The sequence below is a fragment of the Mirounga leonina genome, unplaced genomic scaffold, assembly GCF_011800145.1.
Source record: "Mirounga leonina isolate KUSES-001 unplaced genomic scaffold, KU_Mleo_1.0 Mir_200, whole genome shotgun sequence".
NCBI classification, from domain to species: Eukaryota; Metazoa; Chordata; class Mammalia; order Carnivora; family Phocidae; genus Mirounga; species Mirounga leonina.
Window position 1 is genome coordinate 27,013,279 of NW_023270503.1, and position 17,640 is coordinate 27,030,918.

The 17,640-nt window shown below is 48.9% G+C and overlaps 2 protein-coding genes across 2 annotated transcripts; one reads left to right on the forward strand and one right to left on the reverse strand.

Moving 5' to 3' along the window:
- Positions 1 to 10,587, reverse strand: NT5C3B (5'-nucleotidase, cytosolic IIIB). The gene is made up of 9 exons (XM_035027103.1): positions 10,532 to 10,587; positions 10,187 to 10,285; positions 9,491 to 9,560; positions 9,356 to 9,402; positions 6,203 to 6,288; positions 5,341 to 5,430; positions 2,404 to 2,566; positions 1,344 to 1,544; positions 1 to 497 (listed from the first exon to the last, which is right to left on the reverse strand). Exons 1-9 carry the CDS (start codon positions 10,541 to 10,543, stop codon positions 363 to 365), a joined length of 903 nt encoding a protein of 300 aa, XP_034882994.1. The 5' UTR covers positions 10,544 to 10,587; the 3' UTR covers positions 1 to 362.
- An 871-nt stretch (positions 10,588 to 11,458) lies between these two features.
- KLHL10 (kelch like family member 10) lies at positions 11,459 to 17,546 on the forward strand. The gene is made up of 5 exons (XM_035027104.1): positions 11,459 to 11,652; positions 14,434 to 14,923; positions 15,623 to 16,240; positions 16,760 to 16,909; positions 17,146 to 17,546. Exons 1-5 carry the CDS (start codon positions 11,459 to 11,461, stop codon positions 17,518 to 17,520), a joined length of 1,827 nt encoding a protein of 608 aa, XP_034882995.1. The 3' UTR covers positions 17,521 to 17,546.
- The last annotated feature ends 94 nt before the right edge of the window (positions 17,547 to 17,640 follow it).

The window sequence follows — 17,640 nt, forward strand, 5'->3', positions numbered from 1 at the left end:
TGTTTTTTCCTTTTTTTATTTTGATCTGTTTAACACATTAGATTTGTTTGAAGACTAGCTTCCCGTGTTTAAAAACTGGGGGTGGGGGAAGAACCCCTGGACTAGTTGGTCCCTAGAGTGCTAACACTCTGTAGGTCCTGTGTTCACCTGGCTGGCCCTCCCATCCGGCAAGGGCCTCCCGCCAGCCTCCAGAGAACACCACAGAAGACGCTGGGAGAGGAGCAGGGAGAGGCTGGGCTCGGCAGGTGCACCCCCTGGGACTCCGCGCACACACAGGGAGCAGCAACGCTCCCCACAGGGTGGCCTCCTGGCGAAGCTCCCCCTTCCCCGCAGCCCACAGCGCCTGGCCCCCCCGCCCACGCTCAGGAGCCCTGCGTCTCTCTCCAGTCCCTGCGGGGCAGGATGTGTTGCAGGACCCCGTTGACCACGTCCAGTGTCTCGTCTTTCTCCAGCACAATGTCGTAGGAGTCCATGTAGCGCTCCCGCCGCTCTTCCACCTGCCCAGGGAAGGGGGATAGAGTCCCCAAAACACCCTGACTTCTGCCTCTGCCTCTCAGGCACCCGGGGCAGGGGGAGGAGAACATTCGAGCTGCAGCTCCCAAAGAGCAGCTCCAGGTTACAGGGACCCGCCCTTTGGATGGCAACAGGCACAGGGTGCCACCATTAACCCTTGGGTCAGTGGCAAAAGGGAAGGACGAGAATTAAAATTTAAAAACCAGATGTCACTTCTAATCCATCTGGACTGAATTTTCACAAGGCTCAAGCATTCTGGAGGTCTTCAGCACCTGCTGGCTGGGGCAGGGCGAGGGACTGGTAGCCTTCTAACTTGACCCCATGCTGTGTCCCTTTATGACTATGGTGTTTTCACCCGTTGGCCTCTGGTCTGTTCTTGTGTTTTCCTTCTCTGAATTGTAAACCCATCTCCTGAATACTGACATCTCCCACTTCAATCATGCCTTACAGGTATGATTGAGGAGGACTGTAATCAGCCCCACCACTTCCTACACTACGTACCATAGGTAGATGAACCTCCTTGCCTCGGTGTCCCCATCTGTAAATCAAGGCATAAGAGGCACCACCTCAAAAGGCTGCTGTAAGGACTAAATAGGTCAATAGGCCTGGCACGTGGTGAGCACCCAGAGGAAGTGTCCCTGAACTCTGCTGTGGTGCCGTGTGCCCAACACAGCCGTCATCACGGTGTCCCTAGGAGGATATAGCTTGTGGCTCAGCTCTGTGCCCTGGACACTGACCGCGCCTGGCACATAGTGTTCGATAGGCATTCGTTAACAGGCAGCGAAACAAAAGAGCTCCACTAAGACGGGAAGCCCCGGTCCCACACCTACCTTGTCATTTAAGAAGCCAATCTTGAGAATGTTCTCCACACCAGGAACCCCATCAGCCATAGTGAGGTCCCCCATGGAGTCTCCCAGCAGGAGGATGTTGGTTTTGCCCTGAAGCTGCTGGAAGTACCCAGAGTTCTCACAAACGGAGCTGTTCTTGTTGTATGTGTGTATGAGCTGGCCCTTGAATCCCTGGAGGAAACCCTAAATAATCAAGAGACAGAAGGGCTGCAGGGACCATCCAGAGCCAGGGTCCACTGTCTCTGTCACAGAGGAAAGGGAATCCCGACAGCCAGAGACATGCCAACACCTCCTTGTAGTCTAAACTCGGGGCCGGCCAACTAGGTCCTGTAGCCAAATGTGGCCTATTTTTATAAATTCAGTTTGACCGGAACACAGCCAGCCTCGTCTGTCACATTGTGTTCACGGTTGCTTTTTTTCCACAGCACAGCTGAGTAGTTGTGACCGATCAGAGTCCATCCCACAACGTCTAAAATATCTACTACCTGGCCTTTTACAAAAAAGGCACGTAACCCCTGATTTAAACTCACAAGGACCCTCAGACATCACTGATCAGCTATTCTGGTGGGAGCATGAAGCCGTGACATGAGCACTGCTCAGACCACACGTGTGCTCACCCTCGGCGGCAGGCGCGACCTCACCCCAGGTGAACGGAGAAGTGGAGCCACTGGTGTGAGGGGAAGAAGTCAGAGTGTGGGTGAGTCGCAGCGGCCCACCTCTGGCTCCAGGAAGACAACTCCAAGTCTAAGCCCTGGAGTACCTAGGATGGCACATGACCTGGGACGGTGACACGGGGCCTGGGTGAACCCTAAATTAGGTACCCCAGGACACTGGGCTGTCAGTCAAACACCAAAGGGCGAGTCCTTCAGAGGTAACAGTCTCTAGCATGCATGAAGAAATAAATAACTGCCCGAGGGCAAGAAGCCAGCGCGCTTTCCCTCCCTTTCCTCCCCAAGTCAGACTTCAGGGTTTCGGGTGCTACCTGAGGGGCTGGTGGTCCCCACCCCTCATCCACTCCCACCCTAAAGGAGAGCTGGCTCACGTCTTCATCAAAGTCCATGTAGTTTGACACGATGTGGATGTTGGGGTGGAACACTTTCATCTGTCGGATAATCTCCTCCAGGATGTCACCAATGCCCGCGGAAAAGATGAAAAGGGGAATGTTGTTCTGGTAGAGGGTGTTGAAGAACGTCTTGTATCCCTCCCTGAAAAGAGATGGATGGATTCCACAATGGCACTGCCTCTGCTCCTGGTCTTTATTTTCTATTGGGGTGATGTATTTTTAAATTTTTTCTTTTTAAAGATTTATTTGGGGCACCCGGATGGCTCAGTGGGTTAAGTGTCTGCCTTTGGCTCAGGTCATGGTCCCAGGGTCCTGGGATCAAGCCCCACATCAGGCTCCCTGCTCAGTGGGGAGCCTGCTTCTCCCTCTGCCTCTCCCTTTGCCCCTGCTCCCTTTCTCTCCCTCTCCTCTCTCTCTCACATGCTCGCTTTCTTTCAAATAAATAAATAAATAAAATCTTTTAAAAAAATAAGTTTATTGTTTTGTTTGTTTATTTATTTGAGAAAGAGAGTGTGTGGGTGGGGAGGGAGGGAGGGGCAGAGGGAGAGAGAGTCTTAAGCAGATTCCCCACTGAGCACAGAGCCTGACATGAGGCTCGATCTCAGGACCCTGAGATCACAACCTGAGCCAACATCAAGAGTCGGAGGCTTAACCGACTGAGCCACCCAGGTGCCCCTAAATTTTTTCTTTTATTTCTTTCCTTTTTTTCTTTTAAGATCTTTTATTTATTTGAGAGAGAGAGCAAGCAGGGGGAGGGACTGAGGGAAAGGGAGAAGCAGCCTCCCCACTCAGGACAGAGCGTGACATGGGGCTCGATCCCAGGACCCTGGGATCATGACCTGAGCCAGAGGCAGATGCTTAATGACTGAGCCACACAGGCGCCCCTAAAAACATTTTAAATTGAGGTATAAAATACATACAATAAATGGTTAACATGCACTAATCTTTTTAAAATTTTTTTATTGTTATGTTAATCACCATACATTACATCATTAGTTTTAGATGTAGTGTTCCATGATTCATTGTTTGTGCATAACACCCAGTGCTCCATGCAGAACGTGCCCTTTTTAATACCCACCACCAGGCTAACCCATCCTCCCACCCCCCTCCCCTCTAGAACCCTCAGTTTGTTTTTCAGAGTCCATCGTCTCTCATGGTTCGTCTGCCCCTCCGATTTCCCCCCCTTTATTCTTCCCCTCCTACTATCTTCTTTTTTTTTTTTTCTTAACATATATTGCATTATTTGTTTCAGAGGTACAGATCTGTGATTCAACAGTCTTGCACAATTAACATGCACTAATCTTAAGTGTTCAATTCAGTTAATATTCACATACGTATACACCCATGTAATTACTAACCAGATCAAGGTTCCCTTCCCAACCAATGCCATCCTCTCCCGTTGTGACTTCATATCACTGCTGATCAGCTTTGCCCACCCTTGAACTTCATACAAATGGGCTATTGTTTGCTTGTTTGTTTCTGCCTTATTTTGCTGGAGCAAAATACAACCAGGTAGCTATCCGGGGCAGCTTCACTGAGGAAACACTCCAACCCCACCCTGGTACTTATTGGGTCTGCACGTGTCTCTACTTTCTTGGCTTTTCATGGCTCTCCCCAGTTAGGACACCCAATCCTTGAGAGCAGGCAACCATGTGGCCTCCTTTCTCTATGTGACCTTATCCCTCCTCCAGTAAAGAATATGGCAGCAGAACCCTATGACCCAGCAATTGCACTACTGGGTATTTACCCCAAAGATATAAATGTAGTGATCTGAAGGGGTACCTGCACCCCAATGTTTATAGCAGCAATGTCCACATAGCCAAACTATGGAAAGAGCCCAGATGTCTATGGGTGCCTGGGTGGCTCAGCTGGTTAAGCGACTGCCTTCGGCTCAGGTCATGATTCTGGAGTCTTGGGATCGAGTCCTGCATCGGGCTCCCTGCTCAGCGGGGAGTCTGCTTCTCCCTCTGACCCTCCCCCCTCATGCTTTCTCTCTCATTCTCTCTCAAATAAATAAAATCTTAAAAAAAAAAAAAAAGAGCCCAGATGTCCATCAACAGATGAATGGATAAAGATGTAGTATATACATACAATGGAATATTACTCAGCCATTAAAAAGAATGAAATCTTGCCATTTTGGGATGACGTGGATGGAACTAGAGGGTATTATGCTAAGCGAAATAAGTCAATCAGAGAAAGACAATTATCATATGATCTCACTGATATGCGGAATTTAAGAAACAAGGCAGAGGATCATAGGAGAAGAGAGGAAAAAATAAAACAAGATGAAACCAGAGAGGGAGACAAACCATAAGAGACTCTTAACCTTAGGAAACAAACGGAGGGTTGCCGGAGGGGAGGGGGGTGGGAGGGATGGGGTGGCTGGGTGATGGACGTTGGGGAGGGTATATGTTATAATGAGCACTAGGTATTATATAAGACTGATGAATCACAGACCTATACCCCTGAAAGAAATAATACATTATATGTTAATTAAAAAAAGAAGAAGAAGAATATGGCAGCAGAGAGAGCAGCACTGGGAAGGCCACTGATGATCAAGGATCCCAGGCCAGCCAACTCCCATGTCTGGGTTAATCCAGAACACCAGTCATCATGGTGACCCCAAAGTCTTTTTACCACTGGAGAAAATAAGTTAGACGCTGTTTGTTCTGGGAGATGAAGCCTTGGTCATATTCATAATGCATCCACTAGCAGCAGGCAGCTTCCTAGGAAGCACCCAAGGGTGAGAAATCCTTTAGCTGTACTCAGAGAGGAAAAGCAAGACCTTCTTCACATCAGCCACTTACGGTGCTTTGTCTCTTCTGACTCCCCTAGCAACTAACTCCCCTCCACTCCTTCCCAGCCTCTTTTTGTGAGCAAACCAGTTTCAAATGTTTTCCAGAGCAAGAAGCTTACCTAAGCATTGCATTGGACTCTCTGACCACCTGGGCAATCTGAACCTTCTGAATCTTCTGTTGGCACAGGAGATTGTGTGCTTTGGTCCACCTAGAAACAGACACCCCACAAAAGCCCAAATTCCAATCACTAAGGAGGAAAGTGTCCTTTCCCTTTTTAGGGCCAAGTCCTCTCTGGCAAGATTAATGGAGGCCTCATCCTTTTCCACCAAACCCCTTCCTGAAGAACTCTGGCTGTCCTTAAAAGGAAGACGGTGAGAAAGCCATACCCCAGCCACAGGAACAAGAACTGGGTGAGATAACCGCTGAAGTTAAAGCTCTTCTGAATCTCTCCCTCGGTGACCCCATGTTCTGGAGAACTGGGGCTCTGTCCCCTATAGGACATGCTGGTTCCTAATGGAGAGTTAGCTCCCCAAAGCATTTATTCCCCCAAACCAAGGGGCTTCTGCCTCCTTCCAAGGATTCTCACTGGGCCCCCACTCCAGCAGCAGCCACAAGTAGCCCCTTTGTGGCTAGACAGTTGGTTCTAATAGGTGGGCCAGGGGAATTCAGTAAGGTAAGGGGGCCTGCCACCTCATTCAAGCTCAGGAAAAAAATACCCGCTCCTGGACCAGTCCATTGTGGGGGCCAGGAGCAGTTCAAAACCACCGTCACGGGATGCCTGGGTGGCTCAGTCGGTTAAGCATCTGCCTTTGGCTCAGATCGTGATCCCAGGACCCTGGGATCGAGTCCCGCATCGGGCTCCCTGCTCCGCGGGGAGCCTGCTTCTCCCTCCGCCTCTCTCTCTCTCTCTCTCTCTCTCTGTCTCTCATGAATAAATAAATAAAATCTTTAAAAAAAAAAAAAAGACCACCGTCACTTACCATTCCACCATATGAGGTAACTTCTCTCTGATGGTCCGGTGTGGGTCAATCTCAATTGGGTAATAGTGGTGAAGGAGCGCTTTGAGCTGGGACATCCAAATGAAGAGAAAAGCTGTTAGTCCGCGTCAAGTTTTCCCCAGCGAAGTCCCACAGTTTAGCGTGAGCAAATAATCACCTAGAAGATGCAACTCTGTGTTAGGGAGTGACTGACATGCAGAGCTGGTCAGCCCTTCATACGCACCCTTGGAGTGTGAGGTCTAAGGATCAATAAAGATCTTTCGCTATCAGGTCATAAGTTACTAGGATTTTGTTGTTATTCACTAGTTCAGTCAGCAGGGCTTAACCAGTAAGAAGGGATTAATGCTGTATTTCCCAAAATGGGGTACACTTTCCTCAGGGGTAGGCAAAGTAACTTTAGGGGGAACATGGATAAACACTTTTCATTTTAGTAGCTTTGGATTCATTTTAATGCATATTAAGAAAAAAAAAAAAAAACTAGGGGCACCTGGGTGGCTCAGTCGTTAAGCATCTGCCTTCGGCTCAGATCATGATCCCGGGGTCCTGGGATCAAGCCCCACATCGGGCTCCCTGCTCAGCGGGAAGCCTGCTTCTCCCTCTCCCACTCCCCCTGCTTGTGTTCCCTCTCTCACTGTGTCTCTCTCTGTCAAATAAATAAATAAAATCTTTTAAAAAAAGAAAAAAAACTAGCACATCAAATTCATGCTTTCACAAAGATTGCTTCTTTTCTAATTGCATTCAGATTTTTTTTTAATGTTTTACTTATTTATTTGACAGAGAGAGAGAGAGAGAGAGAGAGTACACAAGCAGGGGGAGCGGCAGGCAGAGGGAGAGGGAGAAGCAGACTCCCCGTGGAGCAAGGAGCCCGATGCGGGACTCAATCCCAGGACCCCGGGATCATGACCTGAGCCGAAGGCAGACGCTCAGTTGACTGAGCTCCCAGGCGCCCCGCATTCAGATTTTTAATAGTAACCCAACTTTAAGTAAAATATGTAGTAAAAATCACCCTAGTAGATATGGCAAAAATCATGAAAGTGGAAGTTAGAAAAATCATGGAAGTGAGTTTGGGACCCAGCATGTTAGTGGATAACCATCACAACGCCAACATTGAGTAAACCACTTCACAAGCATCCGCATGTACCTCCTCCTGCTAAGATTTCCTTCCACGTCTGGGGAGACCGCTTCAGGGACCATGTGTCACACAGGGCCAGTCAGTAACAGCGCCCAATAAAAATGGGAACTGATTGGGTAAAGAATTTTAACTTTAATATATGCACAGTCTCAGAATATTATGAGATCAAATGTGGAGTCCCTGACCATGGGTCCAAAAGAGAGTCAAAGGCAAAGATCACACACTGACAAAGGGAGAAAGCTCCTGAAATGTATTAATGTGTGTTTTGTTGGGGGGGGGGTTCTCAATGTGTGTGTTTTGGGGGGGGTGAGAACATTTTTATAAAAAGTATGAGAGAATTCAACAGAAGAATATACTTTTTTTTTAAGATTTTATTTATTTGAGAGAGAATGGGAGCGAGAGAGAGAGAGCACACTAGTATGTGATTTAGTGATTTAGTGAATCTGAGCAGGAGCCTGATGCAGAACTCATCCCAGGACTCCAGGATCATGACCTGAGCTGAAGGCAGTCACTTAACTAACTGAGCCACCCAGGCACCTCAAGAATATACTTTTTTAAAAAGATTTCATGCATAAACTTTGCTGTATTATTTTTTTTTTTTTTCGGGAGCTCATCAACACCCAGAATCTTAGTTTGCCCTAGCTTCATTATCCTAGAGCAGGCACCCAAACCTGCAGTCTTACACCTGGATGCAGCTTTCTGGAAGCTGGTAAGACAGGTATGTGAGGAACCACTAACAGTGACTTAACCAAAGGCAATTAATTAGTCCTGGAGCCAGAACTTACATTAAGCTAAAAGTGCATCTCCAGAGAGACAGGTTTTAGAGATATAAGAGCTATCTATAATTTGTTGCTCATCTTTTTTTTTTTTTTTTTAAGATTTTATTTATTTATTTGACAGTGAGATAGACAGAGCACAGGTAGGCAGAGCGGCAGGCAGAGGGAGAGGGAGAAGCAGGCTCTCCACTGAGCAGGGAGCCCGATGCGGGACTCGATCCCAGGACCCCGGGATCATGACCTGAGCCGAAGGCAGCCGCTCAACCGACTGAGCCACCCAGGCACCCTAATTTGTTGCCCATCTTAATAACAAGTAACCATGACAGAGTATTGAAAGAGCTGACCAAGATGACAGACTGACAGACCGCGTAGTATGTGATTTAGTGATTTAGTGAATCTCGGCAAACTGCCGAGAAACGTGCAACCAGCAGGGCTCTCCTCTGGCAAAGAGGACGGAACGTGGAGCAAAGTAAAATGAACTCTAAGGCTGCAGGATTTATAATATTTGTATGTATCTCATGGAAATGGGCGTTATCATATATTGACATTAATTCAGAAGTCTTTCTTGATACCTGTTACCTTGCCAAAAAATTGCATATTTTTTAAAAGACTTATTTATTCATTTTGGCGGGGGGAGGTGTGCAGGGGGAGGATCAGAGGGAGAGGGAAAGAATCTCAAGCAAACTCCCTGATGAGCAAGGAGCCCCTCGCCGGGCTCAATCCCAGATCCCACCACCCTGAGCTAAAACCAAGGGTCAGATGCTCACCCCACTGAGCCACCCAGGTGCACCCCCCCCAAATTATATTATTAAAGAAATAGCATAATGTAATGAAAAGAGTTTGGGACAGAATCGAATCTATGGGAAAACCAAGCTCTCTGTGTCTTGCCTGTATGACCCTTGAAGGAGTTGCTTATCCTCTTCAAGTGGTTCTATCCAACCCTGGGAGTTGCTGGAGGGTTAAAGAGCAAATGTTGAAGTCTCTTGTAAACTCTATAGCTGGCAGTATGCATAACACCCATATTCTAACCACCAATCGTCACATGTCTTGAACAAAAAGGAAACACTGCCCCAGTGTGTGAGACTAGGTCCACCTGAACATAAGAACAACAATTTTTTAAAATACTAATCTTCTGAAGTCTCTATCCTGGAATCTTTGATCCTAACCAATAACTATCTGAAGTAGTCCATAATGGCCATCTCTGAACAAAGAAGGGGAGTAACCCACCTCATTCTGACACTCCTCACTGATGATCTTGCTGTTATCCAGAATGTCTGCAAAAACACAAAACTCCTCTCATTTGCCACTTAGAAGCCACCATCTTGTCAAGCGTAACAAAGCAAAGCTAGTATGGTGACTTACTGTAAGAAGAAGGGCATCGCTTTCCATTATATGCAAACCTGCTCAAGGTCATGTCAAAATCAGAAATGACCTAAAAGGCAAAAGAGAGATGCTATCCATACAGGCTCCTTCCGGTGTGGCCCTGCCTGGGGGGAAGATTATGAAAGGCAAACCAGCTCAGTAGCTAGCCAGTGCAGGAGTTAGGAAAGGCCGGCGGGGGGTGGGGGGGGGGCACGACACGGACGAAGCCTAGGTAGGAGAATCCTAGTTAGTAGAATCCTAGTTAGTAGTAGCGTGCTAAGCCTGAGGACGCCCAGCCTCTTGCGGGTCGCTGGCAGAGTGGGGACTGAAGAATCAGGACCCCCTTTGACTCTTAGCCTTGCCATCTCATTGCCTTGGGTCCCTTCCAAGGTGACCCATGTCCACATCTGCAACTTCCTGGGGAGCCCGCTGACCGGGCTAGTGTGGAAACAAGGCCCCAGGGCCTGGTGCTTTCTACCTAGTAAGAGGAAGCAGCAGCTGGTCATGACTGACAAATTTGAAATGTAGGTTTTCCGGCAGGTGGGCTCTAACCCAGGGCAATCAGGCGGAGCAACCTGCTTGCCCTCAGGCCTCTGGCCATTTCTAGGGGCTCAGGGCCGGCAGCGTCCGCGGCAGCGCGGGCAGGCCCCTTGGGCGGGTCACCTCCCCAGCCGCCCCACCTCGCCCCGGCCGTACCTGCAAGCGGTCTCCCCCGCCCCTGCGGAGGGCGCCCACGATCTCCTGCACCCGCCCGGGCTGCCGCATCAGGACCGTGGCCTTCATCAGGGTGCTCACCTGTCCCGAGACCCGAGAGAAGCGCTGACCCCGGCGCCGCGCTGGGCTCAGCGGGAGCCCGGGGCCGGCTCCGCAGCCCTGCGAGGCCGGGCCGGGGCGCGCGGGGCGCGCAGGGGGGCGCTCCGGGCCAGCCCGGGGCGCCTACTGGCCGGGGTGGCGCGGCGGGGCCCAGGTGGCCCGCTGGGGGCCTCGGAGCGCCCCGGGGGTCGGGGCCCGCCCCACGTCGGACGCTTCCTCCCGCCTCACCTCCTCCGCCATGGCGCTCGCGGCCGGGACGACGGCGCCGGGACAACGACCTCCCCGCGGCCGCACTGCGCAGGCGTCGCCCGCAGCCAGGGGGCCGGGTGGACCGCGGGCCCGGGGACCGGGCGGCGGGCGGGGCCGGGGACCGGGCGGCGGGCGGGGCCGGGAGAGGGCGGCGCCCGCGCTGGGCAAGACCCCGGTTGCGGGCTCTGTGTTGAGGAGGGTGAGGGTCCCAAGAGTTGGGGTTACCGGGTGCCACCGTCGAGAGCAAAAGCCCTGGCCAGAGGGGTCATTTCCAGACGTCAAGTTAGCATGACAAAAAAAGCCGCAGGAAGGGAAGGGATATGGAAAACATCCAGAAGGGGCTTAACTGGGCCCACTCCTCATCACAGAAGAAAATGAGCGACTAACACAAGTCCGCAGGGCAGGAAAGCCCTGGACAGCTGGGCCAGCGTGAACTCTAATCGGCTTTCCTTCCTTCTGCCTTCTCTGACTTGGTTTCCTTGAATTCAGTGTCTGGGGAGCCAAGTGCCCAGCAGTGGAAGAAGGTGGATGATGCTACACGGATACAGAACTGGGCAAATTAAGTGGGCAACAAAAGCTAGAATGGATAAAAACTCTTATATGGTGTTGGTGGTCACAGTCCTGCTCCAGATTCAAGGGCTTGGAAGGTGTGGGGAGGTCTTCAGCCTGAATGGTGGGGGAGGGGAGAAGGAAGGACGACGGGGACAGGAGAGAGTTCCAGAACCTGAGAGCACAATCCGGAGAGTGATCTCACTGCGGGCCCAGGATTCTGGAACTTGAGCTGCCTGAAGGGCCCTATATGAAAGATGTAGTAGGGAAAAGGAGCGACAGCAGGCTAAAGGGGCCCCCCACAACCCTCCCCGACACCCTAGGAGAGCAGCCTCTCTCCGCTGGTCCCAGGGTGCCATGGAGATGGAGAACGCGGCGGCCTCCACACGTTTCCACCAGCCTCACATGGAGAGGAAGATGAGTGCGATGACCTGTGAGATCTTCAACGAGCTTAGGCTAGAGGGCAAGCTCTGCGACGTGGTCATCAAGGTCAATGGCTTTGAGTTCAATGCCCACAAGAACATCCTCTGTAGCTGCAGTTCCTACTTTAGGTATAACAGGGTTGCCAAACTAAGCCAAAGGGGGACTTGGGCTCATTCTGAGACATTTTGGTTCATTTCATGTTTCCCACCCCATCATCGTAAGTTAGGGACACTGTCAAATCTGTGGGCTCCTCTAGCCTGGCTCCTTTGTCTTCTGAAGAGGCACAACTAGGGCGGGAGCCGCCTCTCTGCTTTTCCACTGGATTTCAACCAACTGTTGGTGGGCCAGGTGCTTTTCTCCTTTGATTCTCACCCAAACCAACCTTCGGGAAGGTTGGACACCCATACTGGATTTCCTACTTAAACCTAGATGACAGTGCCACCTCAGCTGCCCCTTGTGCCCCTATCCCAGTAGAGACTATCTCAAACAGGGTGATGAATTAACAAGGATTGAGCAGGTGGGAAGGAGGATGCGGGAAAGCACCAAGGAAGTGTTTATCAGAAGATAAAGGGAGTTTGGGTCACAACCACTGTGACCCAGGAAGTGGCAGAGCTATTTTGTTCATGAGCTGAAAATGTTTGAGTTATCAGTTCCAACAAACATATGATACATGTGTCCCATCTGTTGCTAAAAATTTTCATTCATCTAGACCTGCAACAGGGTCTACAAAAAGACCAAAAGACCAGATAGTGAATATTTTAAGCCTTGCAGGCCATACAACCTCTGCCACAATGACTGCACGCTGCCTGTTTTATAGTGGGAAAGCAGCTGTAGACAATACTAAATGAGAGGGCATGGCTGTGTTCCAATAAAATAATTCATGGATGCTGAAATTTGAATTATAATCCAGGTGTCACAAAATCTATTTTCCCCCCACTTTTAAAAATGTAAAAAACAGGGGCGTCTGGGCGGCTCAGTCAGTTAAGCGGTTAAACTCTTGATTTCAGCTCAGGTCATGACCTCAGGGTCGTGAGATGGAGCCCTGACTTGGGCTCCACGCTAGGCGTGGAGCCTACTTAAGATTCTCTCCCTCTCCCTCTGTTCCCCACCTCCCCACTCTCTCGCTCTAAAAAAAAAAAAAAAGTAAAAACATTTTTAGCTTGTAGGTGGCACAAAAACAACAGGTGGGCCAAATCTGGCCCAGAGGCTGTAGGCTTGCAGACCCCTGCTCTAGAGAAGAATCTGATTTCCAAGCCCATATTCCCTTAAACCATCTAGAAAAAGGAAGCAAAAATTTGTTAGGGCAGGTTCTTCTGTCTTTTTCAACACCTAAAAAAGTACCTAGGTATACAGTGGGAGCCCAATAAATAGTTCTGGAATAGTACACTGTCAGTAATTATTTATTGAGTGCCTATTTTGTGACAGGCACTATCCGAGGTACTAGAAATAAAACAATGAGTAAAAAGACAAACATTTATGGGCGCCTGGGTGGCTCAGTTGGTTAAGCGACTGCCTTCGGCTCAGGTCATGATCCTGGAGTCCCGGGATCGAGTCCCACATCAGGCTCCCTGCTCGGCAGGGAGTCTGCTTCTCCCTCTGACCCTCTTCCCTCTCATGCTCTCTGTCTCTCATTCTCTCTCTTGCAAATAAATAAAATCTTAAAAAAAAAAATTAAAAAAAAAAAAGATAAACATTTGTGTTCTCATGAAGTTTACCTTCTAGTAGGAGGAATAGGTATTCAATAAATAAAAACATAGCAGATCATAAGTGCTGGGGGGCGGGGAAGGAAGGTAGGGAGATTTTATTTATTTATTTTTAAAGATTTTATTTATTTATGAGAGAGAGCGAGCATGCACAAGCGGTGGGAAGAGGCAGAGGGAGAAGCAGACTCCCAGCTGAGCAGGGAGCCTGATTCGGGACTCAATCCTAGGACGCTGGGACCATGACCTGAGCCAAAGGCAGACGCTTAACCAACTGAGCCACCCAGGCACCCCGGGTAGAGAGATTTTAAACAGGAAGGGGGCAATTTTAAATAGGATGGTTTGCTGACAAAAGTGACATTTGAGCAAAGACTTTAAGGGGGAGGTGGGAGTGAGAAATATGGAGATCTGCAGCGGGGAGCCTTCCAGGCAGAGGCAACAGCATGTACAAAGGACCAAAAATGAAGCACCTCTGGTGTATTCAAGGAAAGCAAGGCTGGTGGGACTGGAACAGAATGAGGGGGACGATGGGAGGAAGTGGCCAGAGAGGTATTACTGGTCCAGACCTCAGAGGACTTTGTACTCCCTGGTAAGCACCTTATATTTTACTCTGAGCAAGAAGGGATGTCAGTGGAAGGTTTTGAGTGGAAGGGGTACGTAAACTCATAAATAAGGTGGTTGGGGTATGACTGTAAACTCTGGCAGTATCAAGGGCAGAAGCAGGGGCATCAGAAGGTTACTCCCAATCATCTAGGCTGGAGATGGTGGTGGCTTGGACTAAAGAGGTAGCAGTAAGAGGTGAGGAGTGATCAGATTCTGGGTGTGCGTTGACTGAACGGTACTTATTTAAAAAAGCGTATTGCTCAAGTTTAACTTCCTTAAGTAAGGTTGAGATAGAAGAGACCTAGGTCTTACTCCTGGCTCTAGATCCCAATTTTTCCACCCACCAAACAGGGAAAAGTTCTAGTTATCATGAGGATAAGAAGAGTGACCAAAGTCAAAGTTCTTGGCAAGGTTCTCTTGCCCACTGTATAAAGCACATAGTCTACCCTCCCCCTCCCCTTCCCCATGCCAATTTATTTCCAGCATACTCACCGTGCACTATTTGGGAAATGTCCAGACTCTCCTTGACAAAAGAAGGTCGGGGGGAGAACCTGGTAAACTGGAGAGAAATGTTTCAGTGGCTGCTAGTTTCTTTCTTTCTTCCAGAGCTTTGTTTACCAGTGGCTGGAACAACACTGAAAAGAAGGTATACAACATTCCTGGCATTTCCCCTGACATGATGAAGCTAATTATTGAATATGCATACACCCGGACCGTCCCTATCACACCGGACAATGTGGAGAAGCTGCTGGCTGCTGCAGACCAATTCAACATCATGGGTATTGTCAGGGGTTGCTGTGAGTTCCTCAAGTCGGAGCTGTGTTTGGATAATTGTATCGGCATCTGCAAGTTCACGGACTACTACTACTGTCCCAAGCTGAGGCAGAAGGCCTACATGTTCATACTGCACAACTTTGAGGAGATGGTGAAAGTCTCGGCTGAGTTTTTAGAGCTATCAGTCACTGAACTGAAGGATATCATTGAGAAAGATGAGCTCAACGTCAAACAAGAAGATGCTGTATTTGAGGCCATTTTAAAATGGATTTCTCATGACCCCCAAAATAGGAAGCAGCATATTTCAGTTTTGCTTCCCAAGGTCAAGTTTAGTTATTTTTTGTGGGATGCTTAATTGCTCATGTTCGGTTCACTTACCCCGGAGGGACTGTGCGAAGAGCCATATTCAGATGTTTGGCAGCTTCTGGGGCTGTATTTACATACACTTATATAGAAGGCATCTCCTAATCTTTGGAATTTTGCAGTTTTTCTTTCTTGACATTGCTAGTCCCTTCTACCCCACTTACATTCTTTGACCAAAATTCTCCCTGGCAGTGGGGGAAGGAGATGGCAAGGCCTTCAAAAGAATTTTAAAGGGCCCTCCTTTCAACCATTTTTATTCTGTGAGTTTCCCCAAATCCCAGGTAGAAGTGGGATAGAACACCAAACAGTACTATACACAATTACAGCCATTTGGCGCTAATCTGTGTTATTTTATACAGAGAAACATAGATGTTCAATGACTGAACAATCACCCCAGCCTTCTCTGGTCTAACAATACTGCCCAGTGGCCAAGGAAGAGGCTAGCTCTGTGATCATTTGAGGTGCCTTTTTTCAAGCTCATTCTCAGCATCCAAATGTATACCACCTCCAGAAAACAAGTGTTTAAACTGTGAGCTGTAAATCTCAAACACAAAATATGATCCTGCTGCCATTCAAAGTCAGACTGTAAACGGGGACTTGTGGATATGGGTTTTCCAGGTACCCTCACCTCATCTGACTTTCTGTCTTTCTTTCTTAGGTTCGCCTGGCCCTAATGCATGCTGAGTACTTCATGAACAATGTGAAGATGAACGACTATGTCAAAGACAGTGAGGAATGCAAGCCAGTCATCATTAATGCCCTAAAAGCCATGTATGACCTCAACATGAATGGACCCTCTAATTCTGACTTCACCAACCCACTCACCAGGCCCCGCCTACCCTATGCCATCCTATTTGCAATTGGTGGCTGGAGCGGTGGGAGCCCCACCAATGCCATTGAGGCATACGACGCTCGGGCAGACAGATGGGTGAATGTCACTTGTGAGGAAGAGAGTCCCCGTGCCTACCATGGGGCGGCCTACTTGAAAGGCTACGTTTATATCATTGGGGGGTTCGACAGTGTAGACTATTTCAATAGCGTTAAGCGTTTTGACCCAGTCAAGAAAACGTGGCATCAGGTGGCCCCGATGCACTCCCGACGTTGCTACGTCAGCGTGACAGTCCTCAGTAATTTTATATACGCCATGGGAGGATTTGACGGCTATGTGCGTCTCAACACTGCTGAACGATACGAGCCGGAGACCAACCAGTGGACGCTCATTGCCCCTATGCACGAGCAGAGGAGCGACGCGAGTGCCACAACACTCTACGGGAAGGTAGGAATGGGGAGGGGGGAGAACATGCCCAGAAGTAATGCTCTTCTTTGTTTTCCGTCGGGCAGATGGAAAATAGAAGAGGCAGTCCTCACTTTGCAAGACTAACTCCGTCCTCGAATGACAAGGTGGCCCTTTGTAACAGTCCTTTAAAATTTTACTCATTAAAAAGCGATGTAGGGCGCCTGGGTGGCTCAGTTGGTTAAGCAACTGCCTTCGGCTCAGGTCATGATCCTGGAGTCCCGGGGTCGAGTCCCGCATCGGGCTCCCTGCTCAGCGAGGAGCCTGCTTCTCCCTCTGACCCTCCCCCCTCTCATGTACTCTCTCTCATTCTCGCTCTCTCAAATAAATAAGTAAATCTTTAAAAAAAAAAAAAAAAGCGATGTACGCACACATGGGAAAAAAGAAACTGGACGGACTGGCATCAGAAGGGTCCCCTTGTCACCACCACCATATACACACCCGTTCTTTCTACTCCCCAGAGGGAATGAGTTCAATAACCTTGCGCCTCTCTTCACACAGGTCTACATATGTGGTGGTTTTAACGGAAATGAGTGTCTGTTTACAGCGGAAGTTTACAACACTGAGAGTAATCAGTGGACAGTCATAGCACCCATGAGAAGCAGGAGGAGTGGAATAGGCGTAATTGCTTATGGAGAACATGTATATGCGGTGAGTTTATCTTATACCGCACAAAAACAATAACCCTCAATTTTTTGTTCGCAAATAGGTTTACACTATTATTGGTAAGCATTTGAAAAGCAATTTTTTTTTTCTCCCGTGGAAAATAGTGGAAAGAGGGAGGTATGAAATCACTGGTTCCCCCACCCCACCCCCAAAGGCGGCCTTTTCCTCCATGAACAGAAGCCATGGCTAACAGTCAACCATGTTTCCCTTGCTGTCCATAGGTAGGTGGCTTTGATGGAGCAAATCGACTTAGGAGTGCAGAAGCCTACAGCCCAGTGGCTAATACTTGGCGCACAATCCCCACTATGTTTAATCCCCGTAGCAATTTTGGCATCGAGGTGGTAGACGACCTCTTGTTTGTGGTGGGCGGCTTTAATGGCTTCACTACCACCTTTAATGTGGAGTGCTATGACGAGAAGACGGACGAGTGGTATGACGCCCATGACATGAGCATCTACCGCAGCGCTCTGAGTTGCTGTGTGGTGCCAGGGCTGGCCAATGTCGGGGAATATGCAGCTAGACGGGACAACTTCACAGGATTAGCCCTGCGAGATGAAGTAAAGTACTCCGCTTCGACAAGTACCCTACCTGTATGAGCCTCTTCATTTAGCTAATAAAGAGTCTAAGCAATAAGAATTACTTCTTTTTTTAAATAAATGCAGTGTTTAAACTTGTAAGAGTACTGGAAAATGTTCAACTTAAGGGAGCCAAGGGTT

Bases quoted from the DNA above. Each gene is read 5' to 3' on its own strand.
- NT5C3B (XM_035027103.1), bottom strand. The intron at 9,561-10,186 runs GTACGGCCGGGG...TTTGCCTTTTAG, and splicing joins GCGGGGGAGACCGCTTGCAG to GTCATTTCTGATTTTGACAT. The intron at 5,431-6,202 runs GTAAGTGACGGT...GTCTGTTTCTAG, and splicing joins TTACCTCATATGGTGGAATG to GTGGACCAAAGCACACAATC.
- KLHL10 (XM_035027104.1), top strand. From the start codon at position 11,459: ATGGAGATGGAGAACGCGGCGGCCTCCACACGTTTCCACCAGCCTCAC. The intron at 14,924-15,622 runs GTCAAGTTTAGT...TTTCTTTCTTAG, and splicing joins TTTCAGTTTTGCTTCCCAAG to GTTCGCCTGGCCCTAATGCA. The intron at 16,910-17,145 runs GTGAGTTTATCT...TGCTGTCCATAG, and splicing joins ATGGAGAACATGTATATGCG to GTAGGTGGCTTTGATGGAGC.